Here is a 17,073-nt window from a genome sequence, read left to right as displayed (position 1 = left end):
GATGCAAGCTGTGTAGGCTGTAGATGACCCGGTGCAATCTGTGTAGTCTGTAGATAACCCAGTGCAAGCTGTGTAGGCTGTAGATGACCCGGTGCAAGCTGTGTAGGCTGTAGATGACCCGGTGCAAGCTGTGTAGGCTCTAGATGACCGGTGCACGCTGTGTAGGCTCTAGATGACCGGGGAAAGCTGTGTAGGCTGTAGATGACCGGGGAAAGCTGTGTAGGCTGTAGATGACCCAGTGCAAGCTGTGTAGGGTGTAGATGACCTGGTGCAAGTTGTGTAGGGTGTAGATGACCTGGTACAAGCTGTGTAGGCTGTAGATGACCTGGTACAAACTGTGTAGGCTTGTAGATGACCTGGTGCAAGCTGTGTAGGCTTGTAGATGACCTGGTGCAAGCTGTGTAGGCTTGTAGATGACCTGGTGCAAGCTGTGTAGGCTGTAGATGACCCGATGCAAGCTGTGTATGCTGTACATAACCTGGTGAAGCTGTGCAGGCTGTAGATAGCTGTGCAGGCTGTAGATGACCTGGTGCAAGCTTTGTAGGTGTGGATGACCTGGTGCAAGCTGTGCAGGCTGTAGATAGCTGTGCAGGCTGTAGATGACCCAGTGCAAGCTGTGTAGGTGTAGATGACCTGGTGCAAGTTGTGTAGGGTGTAGATGACCTGGTACAAGCTGTGTAGGCTGTAGATGACCCGATGCAAGCTGTGTAGGCTGTAGATGACCTGGTGCAAGCTGTGCAGGCTGTAGATGACCCGGTGCAAGCTGTGCAGGCTGTAGATGACCCGATGCAAGCTGTGAAGGTGTGGGTGACCTGGTGCAAGCTGTGCAGGCTGTAGATGAGCCAGTGCAAGCTGCGTAGGTGTAGATGACCTGGTGCAAGCTGTAGATGACCCAGTGCAAGCTGTGTAGGTGTAGATGACCCAGTGCAAGCTGTGCAGGTGTAGATGACCCGGTGAAAGCTGTGCAGGCTGTAGAGGACCCGGTGCAAGCTGTGCAGGCTGTAGAGGACCCGGTGCAAGCTGTGCAGGCTGTAGAGGACCTGGTGCAAGCTGTGCAGGCTGTAGAGGGCCTGGTGCAAGCTGTGCAGGTGTAGATGACCCAGTGCAAGCTGTGTAGGTGTAGATGACCTGGTGCAAGTTGTGTAGGGTGTAGATGACCTGGTACAAGCTGTGTAGGCTGTAGATGACCTGGTGCAAGCTGTGTAGGCTTGTAGATGACCCGATGCAAGCTGTGTAGGCTGTAAATGGCCCGATGCAAGCTGTGTAGGCTGTAGATTAACTGATGTAGGCTGTAGATGACCTGGTGAAGCTGTGCAGGCTGTAGATAGCTGTGCAGGCTGTAGATGACCTGGTGCAAGCTGTGTAGGTGTGAATGACCCGATGCAAGCTGTGTAGGCTGTAGATGACCTGGTGCAAGCTGTGCAGGCTGTAGATGACCCAGTGCAAGCTGTGTAGGTGTAGATGACCTTGTGCAAGCTGTGCAGGCTGTAGATGACCCGGTGCAAGCTGTGCAGGCTGTAGATGACCCGATGCAAGCTGTGAAGGTGTGGGTGACCTGGTGCAAGCTGTGCAGGCTGTAGATGAGCCAGTGCAAGCTGTGTAGGTGTAGATGACCTGGTGCAAGCTGTAGATGACCCAGTGCAAGCTGTGTAGGTGTAGATGACCCAGTGCAAGCTGTGCAGGTGTAGATGACCCGGTGCAAGCTGTGCAGGCTGTAGATGACCCGGTGAAAGATGTGCAGGCTGTAGAGGACCCAGTGCAAGCTGTGCAGGCTGTAGAGGACCTGGTGCAAGCTGTGCAGGCTGTAGAGGACCTGGTGCAAGCTGTGCAGTTGTAGATGACCTGGTGCAAGGTGTGCAGGCTGTAGAAGACCTGGTGCAAGGTGTGCAGGCTGTAGATGACCCGGTGCAAGGTGTGCAGGCTGTAGATGACCCGGTGCAAGCTGTGCAGGCTGTAGATGACCCGGTGCAAGCTGTGCAGGCTGTAGATGACCCGGTGCAAGCTGTGCAGGCTGTAGAGGACCCGGTGCAAGCTGTGCAGGCTGTAGAGGACCTGGTGCAAGCTGTAGATGACCCGGTGCAAGCTGTGCAGGCTGTAGAGGACCCGGTGCAAGCTGTGCAGGCTGTAGAGGACCTGGTGCAAGCTGTGCAGGCTGTAGAGGACCTGCTGCAAGCTGTGCAGGCTGTAGAGGACCTGCTGCAAGCTGTGCAGGCTGTAGATGACCTGGTGCAAGCTGTGTAGGCTGTAGATGACCGGGTGCAAGCTGTGCAGGCTGTAGATGCTGACAGGGTAGATTTGCCTCGACAGTGCTTGGGAAACATGTGGGTAAATGAGGGTTCTGTGGAACTGGCAGCAGTTGGGTCGCGGAAGGTCATGCATGGGTATCCGGTAATATTACCCCCGCACAAATTGTCACCGTACATATAGTGGCCGGGAAAAGGCTGTGGAGAGAGGGATGGGGGGGGATTTAAAACAGGGGTTGCCGGGGGTCCCCCTCAGGTTCACAATGATAATGTCACCTCAAACCACGGCCTTTTTCCAGTGATTTTTTTTCCACACAGCCTTTTTGCGAGGACATTTAGACATGGAACCGAAGACTGGGGTGGGTCTTCGTCTGGGATGGAAAGATTTCGGGTCGCTAGAGAGTGGAAGCGTTGCCACGGCTATGTGCGGGGGGGGGTTCTGTAAATTCGTTTGCTCGGTTTAGTCTGGGTTCTATTGCAGAAGGCAAGTGATAAAGGCACGAGGCCACTCTATACGGTGAGGATATTGTGAAGTTGTGTCCATGCCACTGAGAGGCAGGGCACACTGTTGAAAAGGCTGCGGGTGATTGCAACGTGCATACTCATCGGGAACACTGCAAGGGCTGGGGAGTCAGTGTCCTAGAGCGCGCTAATGCGGGTTGCGTAGGCGGCCCTGGGAGGGATTTCCAGTACTTTGGGGGTAGTTCCATAGATTTATTTATTTATTTATTTGCATTTGTTAAGCGCACTTGCAGCCCATGAGACATCGAGGCGCTGTTACAGAGGAAACACAGATTTAAGATTACATTCGGAGGCTCTTAGTTACAAGTTAGCAGGCATAAAGGCAGAAGCAGGTTAAAGTCACACAAAGAGTCTGGTTTTGATAGCCTTACGAAAGGCAAGGTGGGACTCGATGAGTCTGAGGTGAGGTGGCAGGGCGTTCCAGTGCGTGGCTGCAAGGGTGGGGAAACTGGAGCCACCAGCACGCACTTTCCGAGAGGTAGGCCTGACAATGGTGTTGGCGTAGAAAGATCTAAGCGGTCTTGTGGCGGAGTGCCTGGTGATTCTGTTCGTCAGGTAGGGGGGGGCAAGCTCGTGAATGCATTTGTGGGTAATGGCAAGAGTTTTAAAGACAATTCTTTCTTTAACAGGGAGCCAATGCACTTGCCTTCTGATTTCGGAGATGTGGTCTCTCCTTGCGGTGCCGGTGGCTGCCCTTAGAGCATTGTTCTGGGCTAGCTGAAGTTTGGCAATGTTTTTGTTGGAGGTCCCGACGAGAAGGGCATTACAGTAGTCAAGTCTTGACCCGATGATGGCCCTGGCAATCGTGAGGCTGCTTTGACGGGCCAGGAAGGGCCTTGTTGCGTTGATGACTTTGGTGTAGTAGGCTGAGGAGGCGGCGATGGCATTGACCTGTCTGTCCATCGACAGGTCGGAGTCAAGGTAGACTCCGAGTGTCTTAACATGGTTAGAGACTTTAATTGGAATATTATCAATGGTGAAGGAGGCGTACTGTTCTCCAAGATTGTCGAGGGTGAAAGGTGAGCCAATAAGGAGGAGTTCGGTTTTTTCACCATTGAGGCAAAGCCAATTCTCCGCCATCCAGGATTGGATGGTAGAGTAGATAGAGGAGAGGGTGTTGGAGTCCGCTAGGTAGTCGCCCGTGAGTGGGATGAGTACCTGCGTATCGTCCGCATAAGTGGTATATGAGATACCCAGGGAGTCCAAGATGCTAAACAGTGGCCTCGTGAAGAGGTTGTAGAGAGTAGGTGCGATACAGGAACCCTGGGGGACACCGCAGGTGAGGAGGCTGGGGGTGGCAGCAGCAACTTCAGAAAAGACTTTCATGGCCCTATCTTTGAGAAAGGAGGTGATCCATTGGCAGGCTTTAGGGGAGAAGTTGGCTTGTGTGGCTAGGTGGTGACACAGGGTATTGTGGTCGACAAGATCGAACGCTGCAGAGAGGTCAAGGAGCAGTAGAAGGGCAGGTTTGCCTGCGTCTCCGAGATCGTCCATTTGGTTTTTCAGGTCTAGGAGGGCCGTTTCAGTGCCATGGCGAGGGCGGAACCCAGATTGCCGTAGACCGAGGAGGCGGTTGTCCTCTAGGAACTTCTGGACTTGCAGGTAAGCTGCTTTGTCCAAGATTTTGAGCAGGAACGGTACAGTCGTAATGGGCCTGTAGTTCCCCGGGACGGTTGGGTCGAGAGAGGGTTTCTTGAGAAGTGGGCGGACCCAAGCTTCCTTAAGTCCTGATGGGACATGGCCTGATTGGAAGGATGAGTTGATAAAGGCCGTGAGGAAGGGGGCTAGGCTAGGTGCGGAATCCTTGATGAAGCTGGCGGGGCATGCATCCCCTTTGCAGTTGGAAGGTTTAATGGAGTTGAGCAGGGTAATGACCTCTTGCTCTGTGATATCTTTAAATTCAAACAGCGGGGAGGACGTGGTCTTGGTGGGTGGCTTAGCATGCATGTTCGCTATAATGTCGGAGAGGGCTTTTTGGTGGCCACGAATTTTACTTTGGAGAGTGTTAAGCTTCTCAAGCATGGCAGATTGAATGCTGTTACACCATTTGTCATCTTTGATGATAGAGGGGGGGGGGCAGATGGTTTTTCGAGTTCCCTGAAGATGGTGAATAGTTCCTTGGAGCCTGATTTAGCGTCAGCGATCCTGGTGTTAAAGGAGGCAGCCTTTGTTCGAGTGATGTTGGTCTTATATAATTTGGAGATGGCTTTGAATGACTCTTTCTACAGTTAAACTGGGTGATGTTGGCAATACTGGCTTGGAGAAGATGGCCGAGCAGGCACCAGGAGCCTGAGGGCTAAATGTGGGTTCTGGGGGCAATGCAGTGTGTGGGGGGGGGCTGGGGACTAAACTTGGGTTCTGGGTGCCATGCAGTGTGTGGGGGGGGGCTGGAGACTAAACATGGGTTCTGGGCGCCATGCAGTGTGTGTGGGGGGGGGTGCGGTGGACTAAACATGGGTCCTGGGGGCCATGCAGTGTGTGGGGGGAGGGGCCTTGGGACTAAACATGGGTCCTGGGGGCCATGCAGCGTGGGGGGGGGGCTGGGGTCTAAACACGGGTTCTGGGGCCATGCAGTGTGTGGGGTGGGGGGGTGTTATTGGAGTTGTGTCTGCATGATCAGATGGCACAGGTGAGATGGTTGTAAGATGGTATTTCTTTCAGTGGGCACATGGGTTGAGCGGTGATGAGTGTCAGAGTAACTGGGTTGGATGCCCTTCGCGGGATGGGGGGCGGGGGGAGGGAGGGGGGCTGAGGGATAAATGTCTGACTTACAGGTTGGATGGCAAACGCAGCCAATAGGAAGCTGAGGCTGCACCCAGGGGTCTTTGCTGATGCAATGGCACAGGTGCCCACCTTGACTGGCCGTGGAAGCTTTGGAAAGTATGAGCTTCTTCTGTAAAACATGTGTTTGGAAGCTGCAATGATGCTGTCCTTTGAAGTCGGAAGGGGTCAGCCGATACTCGGTCACTCGGGGGCCCCGCTGACCTGAGGGACCTCTGTGAGACATAGTGAGTGACCAGTGTTTGGGGTCATCGTTAGGGAAGCGCTACCGGGCCTGGCCTTATACTTTGGCATGGGTGTGGGGTCAAGGCGTCCCACGGTCATGCGAGCTGTTGGGTGTTGCGCTCTCTGGGGCTCGTGTCTCAGGGGTGTAGTCAGCCCAATGAACACAGATGTTAGTTACCCTGGTCTAGTTTGGGTAGCCCTGGGGCGCTTGCGAGGACTGGTGTTTCACGGGGCCCCTTCCACTCGGGGGCCAGTAAGGACCTGGCTAATGCGGTACCTCTGGGGTGGTGCTTTCATGGTCATGTAGGGCACGGCGCCCCTTTTCAGTGCAAAACGGTACCTCTGGGCTGTCCTTCACGGAGTCGGAACGGGGAAGCTCGGCGAGCTGGGAGAAGCGCCGGTCATAAATGCACAGGTGCAGGTGCTTATCGAGTACCCGGAAATCCTCATAACTCCTCTTCACGATCCAGCTCCTGCCCTGCACAGAGGAATAAAGAGCAGATTATAGTCCCACCAGCACTTCTCATATCGCATAGAAACAGTGTCAACCTTCCCCCCAAACGGCGCCCTGGAAGACCCGCGCTGCACCACATTCCAGGGCCCTGGAAACACTGGGACATCATCTCCTAGCCAATACTGGGAGGAGGGGTACAGAGTGGCAGAGCTGGGCACCGCCAGGCGCAGGAGTCGGGAGAGGACCTCCCCAGATCCACTCATCCATCCGGTGAAAGCCCCCCAGAGTACTGGAGTACTGGAGTAGGGGTGGCTGGAGACGTGTGTGGTGTTCCTCAGCACTAACTGGGACACCCTACTAGAAATGGGGGAAGGGGTCTGGATCCTGCCATAGCACACATATATGCAATGTGGCTGCATCGGGGAAAGGGCCACAGGGCACTGCGTTGGCACAACCTTACTTTGAGTGTCCTATGAAAGACACTACTCCAGCATCACCCCCGCGCACCTGAACGGCCAAAGAAACGGGACTTAGATGCGTGAAAACGGCTCCCTTTCAAATAATGTCCATACATGGTTTAAGGTCCACTTAAAATGACAAACAAGTATTCCACACACGCAGCAGCCTTACCACTTAAAGGAGAAAGTGGTCAAGAGGGCGCTAGGCTGCCAACACACTCCCTGGAATGTTCACACGTGTGCATTTGCACTGCATCTGTTCGTTGCTATGACTTCTACTGTGACGTCAGGGGTCTAAGTCTGGTGTCACTGCTGATGCAGGGCATTTCTAATTCTGATTAAAGAGAATTGCTAAACCCTGTTGTGCAGGGTCTCTTCGAATGGTGGACCCTGCGTAGGGTGGCCTGTCACGGTGGACCCTGCGGTATCTGCCACTACCTGCAGTGGGTGGCCTGCCATGGTGGACCCTGTGGTCTCTGCGACTACCTGTATTGGGTGGCCTGCGGTGGTGGACCCTGCGGTCTCTGCAACTACCTGCAGTGGGTGGCCTGCCATGGTGGACCCTGCGGTCTCTGCCACTACCTGCAGTGGGTGGCCTGCCATGGTGGACCCTGCGGTCTCTGCCACTACCTGCAGTGGGTGGCCTGTCATGGTGGACCCTGCGGTCTCTGCCACTACCTGCAGTGGGTGGCCTGTCATGGTGGACTCTGCGACTACCTGTAGTGAGCGGCCTGCCGTGGTGGACCCTGCGGTCTCTGCCACTACCTGCAGTGGGTGGCCTGCCATGGTGGACCCTGCGGTCTCTGCCACTACCTGCAGTGGGTGGCCTGTCATGGTGGACTCTGCGACTACCTGTAGTGAGCGGCCTGCCGTGGTGGACCCTGCGGTCTCTGCCACTACCTGCAGTGGGTGGCCTGCCATGGTGGACCCTGCGGTCTCTGCGACTACCTGTAGTGGGTGGCCTGTCACGGTAGAACCTGCAGTCTCTCCGACTACCTGTAGGGGGTGGCCTGTCATGGTGGTGGACCCTGTGGTCGGGCCTGTCACGGTGGACCCTGCGGTATCTGCGACTACCTGTGGCGGGCGGCCTGCCATGGTGGACTCTGCGATCTCTGCGACTACCTGCAGTGGGTGGCCTGCCATGGTGGTCCCTGCGGTCTCTGCGACTACCTGCAGTGGGTGGCCTGCCATAGTGGACCCTGCGGTCTCTGCGACTACCTGCAGTGGTTGGCCCGCCATGGTGGACCCTGCGGTCTCTGCGACTACTTGCAGTGGATGGCCTGTCATGGTGGACCCTGCGGTCTCTGCGACTACTTGCAGTGGATGGCCTGTCATGGTGGACCCTGCGGTCTCTGCGATGGACCCCACAGTCATGCGACTACCTGCAGTGGTTGGCCTGCCATGGTGGACCCTGCGGTCTCTGCGACTACCTGTAGTGGGTGGCCTGCGGTGGTGGACCCTGCGGTCTCTGCAACTACTTGTAGTGGGTGGCCTGCGGTGGTGGACCCTGCGGTCTCTGCAACTACTTGTAGTGGGTGGCCTGCCGTGGTGGACCCTGCGGTCTCTGCCTCTACCTGTAGTCGGCGGCCTGCCATGGTGGAACCTGCGGTTTCCGCGACTACCTGTAGTGGGTTGCCTGCCATGGTGGACCCTGCGGTATCTGCGACTACCTGTAGTGGGTGGCCTGCGGTGGTGGACCCTGCGTTCTCTGCAACTACTTGTAGTGGGCGGCCTGCCGTGGTGGACCCTGCGGTCTCTGCCACTACCTGTAGTCGGCGGCCTGCCATTGTGGAACCTGCGGTTTCCGCGACTACCTGTAGTGGGTGGCCTGCCATGGTGGACCCTGCGGTCTCTGCGACTACCTGTTGTGGGTGGCCGGTCACGGTGGACCCTGCGGTATCTGCGACTACCTGTAGTGGCCGGCCTGCCATGGTGGACCCTGAGGTGTCTGCCACTACCTGCAGTGGGTGGCCTGCCATGGTGGACCCTGCGGTCTCTGCCACTACCTGCAGTGGGTGGCCTGTCATGGTGGACTCTGCGACTACCTGTAGTGGGTGGCCTGTCACGGTAGAACCTGCAGTCTCTGCGACTACCTGTAGGGGGTGGCCTGTCATGGTGGACCCTGTGGTCGGGCCTGTCACGGTGGACCCTGCGGTATCTGCGACTACCTGTAGTGGGCGGCCTGCCATGGTGTACTCTGCGATCTCTGCGACTACCTGCAGTGGGTGGCCTGCCATGGTGGACCCTGCGGTCTCTGCGACTACCTGCAGTGGTGGCCTGCCATGGTGGACCCTGCGGTCTCTGCGACTATTTGCAGTGGATGGCCTGACATGGTGGACCCTCTGGTCTCTGCGACTACCTTGTAGTGTGTGGCCTGTCATGGTGGACCCTGCAGTCTCTCCGACTACCTGCAGTCTCTGCGATTACCTGTAGGGGGCGGCCTGTCATGGTGGACCCTGCAGTCTCTCCGACTACCTGCAGTCTCTGCGATTACCTGTAGGGGGCGGCCTGTCATGGTGGACCCTGCGCTACGGCCTGTCACGGTGGACCCTGCGGTCCCTGCGACTACCTGCAGTGGGTGGCCTGCCGTGGTGGACCCTGCAGTCTCTGCGACTACCTGTAGTGGGTGGCCTGTCATAGTGGACACTGCACCTACCTGTAGTGGGTGGCCTGCCATGGTGGACACCACAGTCTCTGCGACAACCTGCAGTGGGTGGCCTGTCATGGTGGAACTTGTGGTCTCTGCAACTACCTGTAGAGGGCTGCCTGCCATGGTGGACCCAGCAGTGTCTGCGACTACCTGTGGTTGGTGGCATGCCATGGTGGACCCAGCAGTGTCTGCGATGGACCCTGCAGTCTCTGCTACTGCCTGCGGTGGGTGGCATGCCATGGTGGACCCTGCAGTCTCTGTGACTACCTGTAGCGAGTGGCCCATCATTGTGGACCCTGCGGTCTCTGCGATGGACCCTGCAGTCTCTGCTACTACCTGCGGTGGGTGGCATGCCATGGTGGACTCTGCGACTACCTGTAGTGGGTGGCCTGCCGTGGTGCACCCTGTGGTCTTTGCAACTACCTGTAGTGGGTGGTCTGCCATGGTGGACCCTGCGGTCTCTGCGACTACCTGCAGTGGGTGGCCTGCTTGGTGGACCCTGCGACTACCTGTAGTGGCCGGCCTGCCAAGGTGGACCCTGTAGTCTCTGCGACTACCTGGAGTGGGTGGCCTGACATGGTGGACTTCGTGGTCTCTGCGACTACCTGTAGTGGGCAGCCTGCCATGGTGGACCCTGCGGTCTCTGCGATGGACCCCGCAGTCATGCGACTACCTGCAGTCGGTGGCCTGCCATAGTGGACCCCGCGGTCTCTGCGACTACTTGCAGTGGATGGCCTGTCATGGTGGACCCTGCAGTGTCTGCGACTACTTGCAATGGATGGCCTGTCATGGTGGACCCTGCAGTCTCTGCGACTACCTGCAGTCTCTGCGACCTGTCATGGTGGACCCTGTGGTCTCTGCGACTACCTGCAGCCTCTGTGACTACCTGTAGTGTGTGGCCTGTCATGGTAGACCCTGCAGTCTCTCCGACTACCTGTAGGGGGCGGCCTGTCAAGGTGGACACTGCGCTACGGTCTGTTACGGTGGACCCTGAGGTCTCTCAGACTACCTGCAGTGTGTGACCTGGCATGGTGGATCCTGCAGTCTCTGCGACTACCTGCAGTGGGTGGCCTGCCATGGTGGATCCTGCGGTCTCTGCGACTACTTGCAGTGGATGATCTGTCATGGTGGACCCTGCAGTCTCTGCGACTACCTGTAGTGTGTGGCCTGTCATGGTGGACCCAGCAGTCTCTGCGACTACCTGCAGTCTCTGCTACTACCTGTAGGGGGCGGCCTGCCAAGGTGGACCCTGCGCTACGGCCTGTCACGGTGGACCATGCGGTCTCTGCGACTACCTATAGTGGGTGGCAGGCCATGGTGCACCCTACAGTCTCTGCGACTACCTTTGGTGGGTGGCCTGCCGTGGTGGACCATGCGGTCTCTGCGACTACCTGTAGTGGGTGGCCTGTCATGGTGGACACTGCGACTACCTGCAGTGGGTGGCCTGCCATGGTGGACCCCGCGGTCTCTGCGACTACCTGCAGTGGGCGGCCTGCCAAGGTGGACCCTGCGGTCTCTGCGACTACCTGTAGTGGGTGGCCTGTCACGGTGGACCCTGCGGTCTCCGCGACTACCTGTAGTGGGTGGCCTGCCATGGTGGACCCTGCGGTCTCTGCGACTACCTGTAGTGAGTGGCCTGCCATGGTGGACCCTGCGGTCTCTGCGACTACCTGTAGTGAGTGGCCTGCCATCGTGGACTCTGCGGTCTCTGCCACTACCTGTAGTGGGCGGCCTGACATGGTGGACCCTGCGGTCCGGCCTGTCACGGTGGACCCATGCTATCTGCGAGAACCTGTAGTGGGTGGCCTGCCGTGGGGGACCCTGCGGTCTCTGCGACTACCTGTAGTCGGTGGCCTGTCATGGTGGGCCCTGCGGTCTCTGTGACTACTTGCAGAGGGTGGCCTGTCATGGTGGATCCTGCGGTCTCTGCCACTACCTGCAGTGGGTGGCCTGTCATGGTGGACTCTGCGACTACCTGTAGTGGGTTGCCTGCCATGGTGGACGCTGTAGTCTCTGCGACTACCTGTAGTGGGTGGCCTGCCGTGGTGGATCCTGTGGTCCGGCCTGTCACAGTGGATCATGCAGTATCTGCGACTACATGCAGTGGGTGGCCTGTCATGGTGGACCCTGCGGTCCGGCCTGTCACGGTGCACCCTGCGATATCTACGACTACCTGTAGTGGGCGGCCTGTCATGGTGGACCCTGCAGTCTCTGCCACTACCAGTAGTGGGTGGCCTGCATGGTGGACCCTGCAGTCTCTGCGACTACCTGTAGTGGGTGGCCTGCCGTGGTGGACCCTGTAATCTCTGCGACTACCTGTAGTGGGTGGCCTGCCGTGGTGGACCCTGCGGTCTCCGGTACTACCTTTAGTGGATGGCCTGCCGTGGTGGACCCTGCAATCTCTGCGACTACCTGTAGTGGGTGGCCTGTCATGGTGGACGCTGCGGTCTCTGCAACTACATGTAGTGGGTGGCCTGCCATGGTGGACCCTGTGGTCTCCACGGCTACCTGTAGTGGGTGGCCTGTCACGGTGGACCCTGCAGTCTCTGCGACTACCTGTAGTGGGTGGCCTGCCGTGGTGGACCCTGCAGTCTCTGCGACTACCTGTAGTGGGTGGCCTGCCGTGGTGGACCCTGCGGTTTCTGCGACTACCTGTAGTGGGTGGCCTGCCATGGTGGACGCTGCGGTCTCTGCAACTACATGTAGTGGGTGGCCTGCCATGGTGGACCCTGCGGTCTCCACGGCTACCTGTAGTGGGTGGCCTGTCACGGTGGACCCTGCAGTCTCTGCGACTACCTGTAGTGGGTGGCCTGCCGTGGTGGACCCTGCAGTCTCTGCGACTACCTGTAGTGGGTGGCCTGCCGTGGTGGACCCTGCAGTCTCTGCGACTACCTGTAGTGGGTGACCTGCCGTGGTGGACCCTGCGGTCTCTGCGACTACCTGTAGTGGGTGGCCTGTCACGGTGGACCCTGCGGTTTCTGCGACTACCTGTAGTCGGTGGTCTGCCATGGTGGACCCTGCGGTCTCTGCGACTACCTTTAGTGGGTGGCCTGCCATGGTGGACCCTGCGGTTTCTGCAATTACCTGTAGGGGGCAGCCTGTCATGGTGGAACCTGGGGTCCGGCCTGTCACGGTGGACCATGCGGTCTCTGCGACTACCAGCAGTGGGTGGCCTGTCATGGTGGACCCTGCAGTCTCTGCAATTACCTGTAGTGGGTGGCCTGCCACGGTGGACCCTGCAGTCTCTGCGATTACCTGTAGTGGGTGGCCTGCCACGGTGGACCCTGCGGTCTCTGCGACTACCTGTAGGGGGCCGCCTGTCATGATAGAACCTGCGGTCCGGCCTGTCACGGTGGCCCTGCGGTCTCTGCGACTACCTATAGTGGGTGGCCAGCCATGGTGGACCCTGCGGTTTCTGCAACTACCTGTAGTGGGTGGCCTCCCATGGTGGACCCTGCGGTCTCTACGACTACCTGTAGTGGGTGGCCTGCCATGGTGGACCCTGCGGTTTCTGCGACTACCTGTAGTGGGTGGCCTGCCATGGTGCACCCTGTGGTCTCTGCGACTACCTGTAGTGGATGGCCTGCCATGGTGTACCCTGCGGTTTCTGCGACTACCTGTAGGGGGCAGCCTGTCATGGTGGAACCTGCGGTCCGGCCTGTCACGGTGGACCATGCGGTCTCTGAGACTACCAGCAGTGGGTGGCCTGTCATGGTGGACCCTGCGGTCTCTGCGACTACCTGTAGTGGGTGGCCTGCCACCGTGGACCCTGCGGTCTCTGCAACTACCTGCAGTGGGTGGGCTGTCATGGTGGACCATGCGGTCTCTGCGATGGACCCTGCAGTCTCTGGGACTACCTGCAGTGGATGGCCTGTCAAGGTGGACCCTGCGGTCTCTGCGACTACCTGTAGTGGGTGGCCTGCCATGGTGGACCCTGCGGTTTCTGTGATTACCTGTAGGGGGCAGCCTGTCACGGTGGACCCTGCCGCCTCTGCGATGGATCCTGCAGTCTCTGCAACTACCTGCAGTGAGGGGCCTGTCATGGTGGAGCCTGCAGAAGTCACCTGTCAAGGCAGTAGTAGCCGCCTTCTTGCACATTAACCCGCCGCCATCGCCACCAGGTGAACTCTGCCAGACCCGGAAGTGAAACGTCTCTGCTAGTAAGGGCAAGGCCTTGTACAACAGAGGACCTTGAAGAGTTCTACCAGGCCTTTCCTGCACATGGATTTTAAAGTGGAAGTCTCTGGATCCGCAGCAAAACGTGCACGGGTCAAGGTGCACCCCGAGGCGCTCGTTCAATCGGAAAGGGTTTAGAGTTGGTCTTGTGCCACTGCCATCAGGACCCCACCGGCTCAATCTATGTGTTCAAAGTTCTAGGTGTTCCTCGAAGCATGTGGCGCGAGGAACATGAGCAATGCCCAGGGGAGCTTCTCCATCACCAATTGAACCCAGGAGCGGGAGGTGGGTCAGTGATGCAGACCCAGGTGACTAGAATTCAAATCCTGGCGTCTGCCTTAGACCAACAGTGTGCGATCCTGAGCGAACCGCGCTAACTTCCGCTACCGCCACCCCCTTTTTCTTTAAAAATGTGCGACACTTAGAAAGACTGTGCATCAGTGCATACATAGTAATATAAACAGCAATGCCATTACAAGGAACCACATACTTCAGTCGTCCATCTGATTTAGTCTTGCCCACAAAAATTGCAAAAAAACATTAGATTTGCAAATAGGTTCTTGATATTAACTCTTGGTCACCATGTCGTTGATTTTATGAGCAACTGAAGCGTAACTTAAGTTATTATTCTCCACTTGGCATGTATTATTTTGGATAAGTGATAGGAAGCAATGTCTTCCACCAGGGGGCGCAACATAATAAAAAACGAGGGCAAATGCTGACAGAGCTCTCTACGCAAGAATGAACCGTGGGACGCATGCAGAAAAACAAATAGATGCCCGGACATCAGTGCGAACCTTTTGCAGACATACACCAGATAGCCAAACATAACAATGCCAGTTTTGCCCCGGCAATACCATAGGCATGATAACACCCTACAACAATGCCAGCGTGAAACCCCATCAGAAAGAACACACCTGTGATGACTTTCCCCCAACAATGACATGTCATGTCCATGTAAGAGCAGATCTGTGATGGCTCCGCCCCAAAATGCTAGGGCGAAATGCCCCTGTAAGAACACTCATGATTGAATTGCCCAGTGCAACTATACATTACAGCCCCATCAACACCACACCCCTCGCCCCCTATGCCCGTACCCTGCTTGCCCACCATAGTGCACACCTTTACCCCCTCGCCCCCACACACTCTCTCACCCAACACCCATGCATGCATGGTACACATGTCGTCTCTTCTTGGACTAGGTAGCAGCTAGACGCAGGAAATGCGGAGGGAAGTTGATTGACACGACCTCCCCAAGTCCCACCTTCAACACGGCCATGCAATCCCTTTGGCCACAGGATACATAGTTGTGATTTTGCCATTGAACTTTTTGTATCCAACATACATGTGCGCAGTGAGCTTAAAGGCCAACCCCAAACATTACGCTACACAGGGGAAAGGGCACGGCTGTCATAGGCATTGCTTTTTACCCACACTTACTGTTTGCACCCCCAACTGGTGAAGCTAAGACAGGTGGAAGCAGCCGCCCTGGTGCTGGGTCTCCTTTGGACATGTGCCCAGTGCTTTAAGTGGGCCGGGGCCCCAGTCCCACACAACATTGGCGGGACGCATTATCCCGCCGCAGCCGCGACGGGAGATACGCCCGCCATTATGTCGGCAAGCTGACAGAACTGCCAGCCAGCCACAGCAAAGCTGACTCATTTGTATGAGTAAATGGTGAGCCACAAAGAAGGTGGCGTGTGTAGTGGTGTGATTTCTAGTACTTTTAATTTAAATAAATACAAACATACTTCGCGTCCACCGGCCTGGTTCTTGGCTCATTGGTAGCTCAGGGCTAGGGATGCAAGGGGCATGATGTGTCTGAAATAGGGCTGAATAAAAGAATCTACTAAACAGTTTGTTGCGTAACACCTTGAGTGGGGAGGGAAGGAACTCCCCGTGTTGAGGGGGGCTTCTCAATAAACCGTTACAACTTGGGGCCTCGTGGCCGGAATTTAGCTTCCCATTCCTGACCCATGAGAAATACCTTGTGACAGACTATTCATTTTGATGCAATTGCATTAAGGTGGAGTGAAGGTCATCTTTGATTTGTTAAAGTGCAGCAAGGACTTGACCCCTGAGTTCCAGTGAGGTGTATAAGAGAACAATTAAGATTGTGGAAGAATTGATTTGGGTGAGGAACTCAAGTTGGAAGAGGGCGATTTTGCCCCTGCATAAAGAAAGTTTTACTTTGGTGCAACAAGGCATTGTGAAAAGGACTATTCTACAAATGTGTGAAGCCAGGGGGCATCTCCTAGCTAAACTATAACTTAAAGGAGAATTGGTTGAGGGTGATGTTGGAAACTGGCAACCAGAATTGTGCGAAAGGTTACCTCAGTAAGCAATGATATTTGGCTTGAAGCTGGAACATTGCACAAAGCAATTGAGGCATTTTATAGGACTACAACTGCTCATGATGAACAGATACAAATGGTTCAGATAACTGATCAGTTATATTTTCGTTTACTGTTAGTGGAAGAGTGTTGGCAAAATAGTAGGGCTAGTAGGATGAATCAAGCTGGAGACCTGTCATAGGGCCAGGATCTCATTGAACAACTCAAACATGAGTTAAAAACTCAGCAGCAGGGGAGTGTAGAGTGTGAAACACAATTTCCTGCACTGCAAAATGCACATGTGGAAAATGTGCATGAGTGAAAAATGTGAGCACACTGCAACATAAGTTTAATGATCAGACTAGTAATAATAGAGGGTTAGATGACATTGTGGCCCTCAAGCAACAGATCAAGACCGTAGAAAGGGAACATTGTCAGTTATCATTAAAGAAATTGACCCACAAAAGGCGTTTGATGAAATGCATCAAGGTAGAAGTACTCTGAAACAGAGGACACAGTTGATTCAGGAAAAAGACCTCTTGAATCAGGATAACAGTGTCCTATTACAGAGGATAAATCAGTTGGAAATTGAAGTAGAAAAGGAACCGTCAGGTTCTATGGGACTGACCAGAATTAGAGAAGATAGGAATGAGCTAGAAAGGCGTGCAAGACAAATAGAAGCTGAACTACCAGAGGCAGCGAATTGTAGAGATGAGCAAGAGAGATTAATCTTCTGAAGGAAAAGCGCCTTAAATATGCACGCAGAATGCACGGCTCACAGCGGGAGAATGCATCACTTCAGCATAAGGTTGGCAGCTCAAAGCAGGATGCATGAGATTAATCAGGCCATAGTGTCAGAATTAAAAAGCCAGCTCTCTGAATACCAACAGTAAATAAGGAGAGAGAAGCAGGCTAGAGAGTCTCACAAACGAAATTAAGAATTGCAAAGAGACTCTGAAGGAACCCAGACCAATTAGGATATTGGACAAGGTCCACTGATCAAGGTGAGATTCCTAACCCAGCAGGGCCTCAGGCCCATCATTTTTTAACCTCTCAGGTCCCAATGGGAATGGTCCTCATGTCTGCCACTGACAAAGAACAGGGGAACATGTGGTAGCTGGATTCACCCAGGTTGAGCCCAACTGATCAAGAAGTCCAGTCCGTGTCTATTTTCGGTGAGTATTCATCTCTACCACACAGAAGGGAAAGTGGCCAGACCAGATGTGTGCTG

General features: G+C 55.7%; 1 protein-coding gene across 14 annotated transcripts in view; it reads right to left on the bottom strand.

Annotated features, from left to right (window-relative positions):
* ARHGAP32 (Rho GTPase activating protein 32) overlaps positions 1-17,073 on the bottom strand; it is a 1,621,198-nt gene that overhangs the window by 304,705 nt on the left and 1,299,420 nt on the right. For all 14 annotated transcript variants that reach the window (XM_069614162.1, XM_069614164.1, XM_069614161.1 and 11 more), the window contains one exon: positions 6,112-6,249. In XM_069614162.1, coding sequence (XP_069470263.1) covers positions 6,112-6,249 — 138 coding nt within the window. The remainder of the gene's footprint in view (positions 1-6,111; positions 6,250-17,073) is intronic.

Source organism: Ambystoma mexicanum, chromosome 9 (assembly GCF_040938575.1).
Source record: "Ambystoma mexicanum isolate Mex_15411 chromosome 9, UKY_AmexF1_1, whole genome shotgun sequence".
Classification (NCBI taxonomy): domain Eukaryota; kingdom Metazoa; phylum Chordata; class Amphibia; order Caudata; family Ambystomatidae; genus Ambystoma; species Ambystoma mexicanum.
Note: the sequence above shows the minus strand (reverse complement) of the source record. Positions and strands in the feature narration are given on the sequence as shown.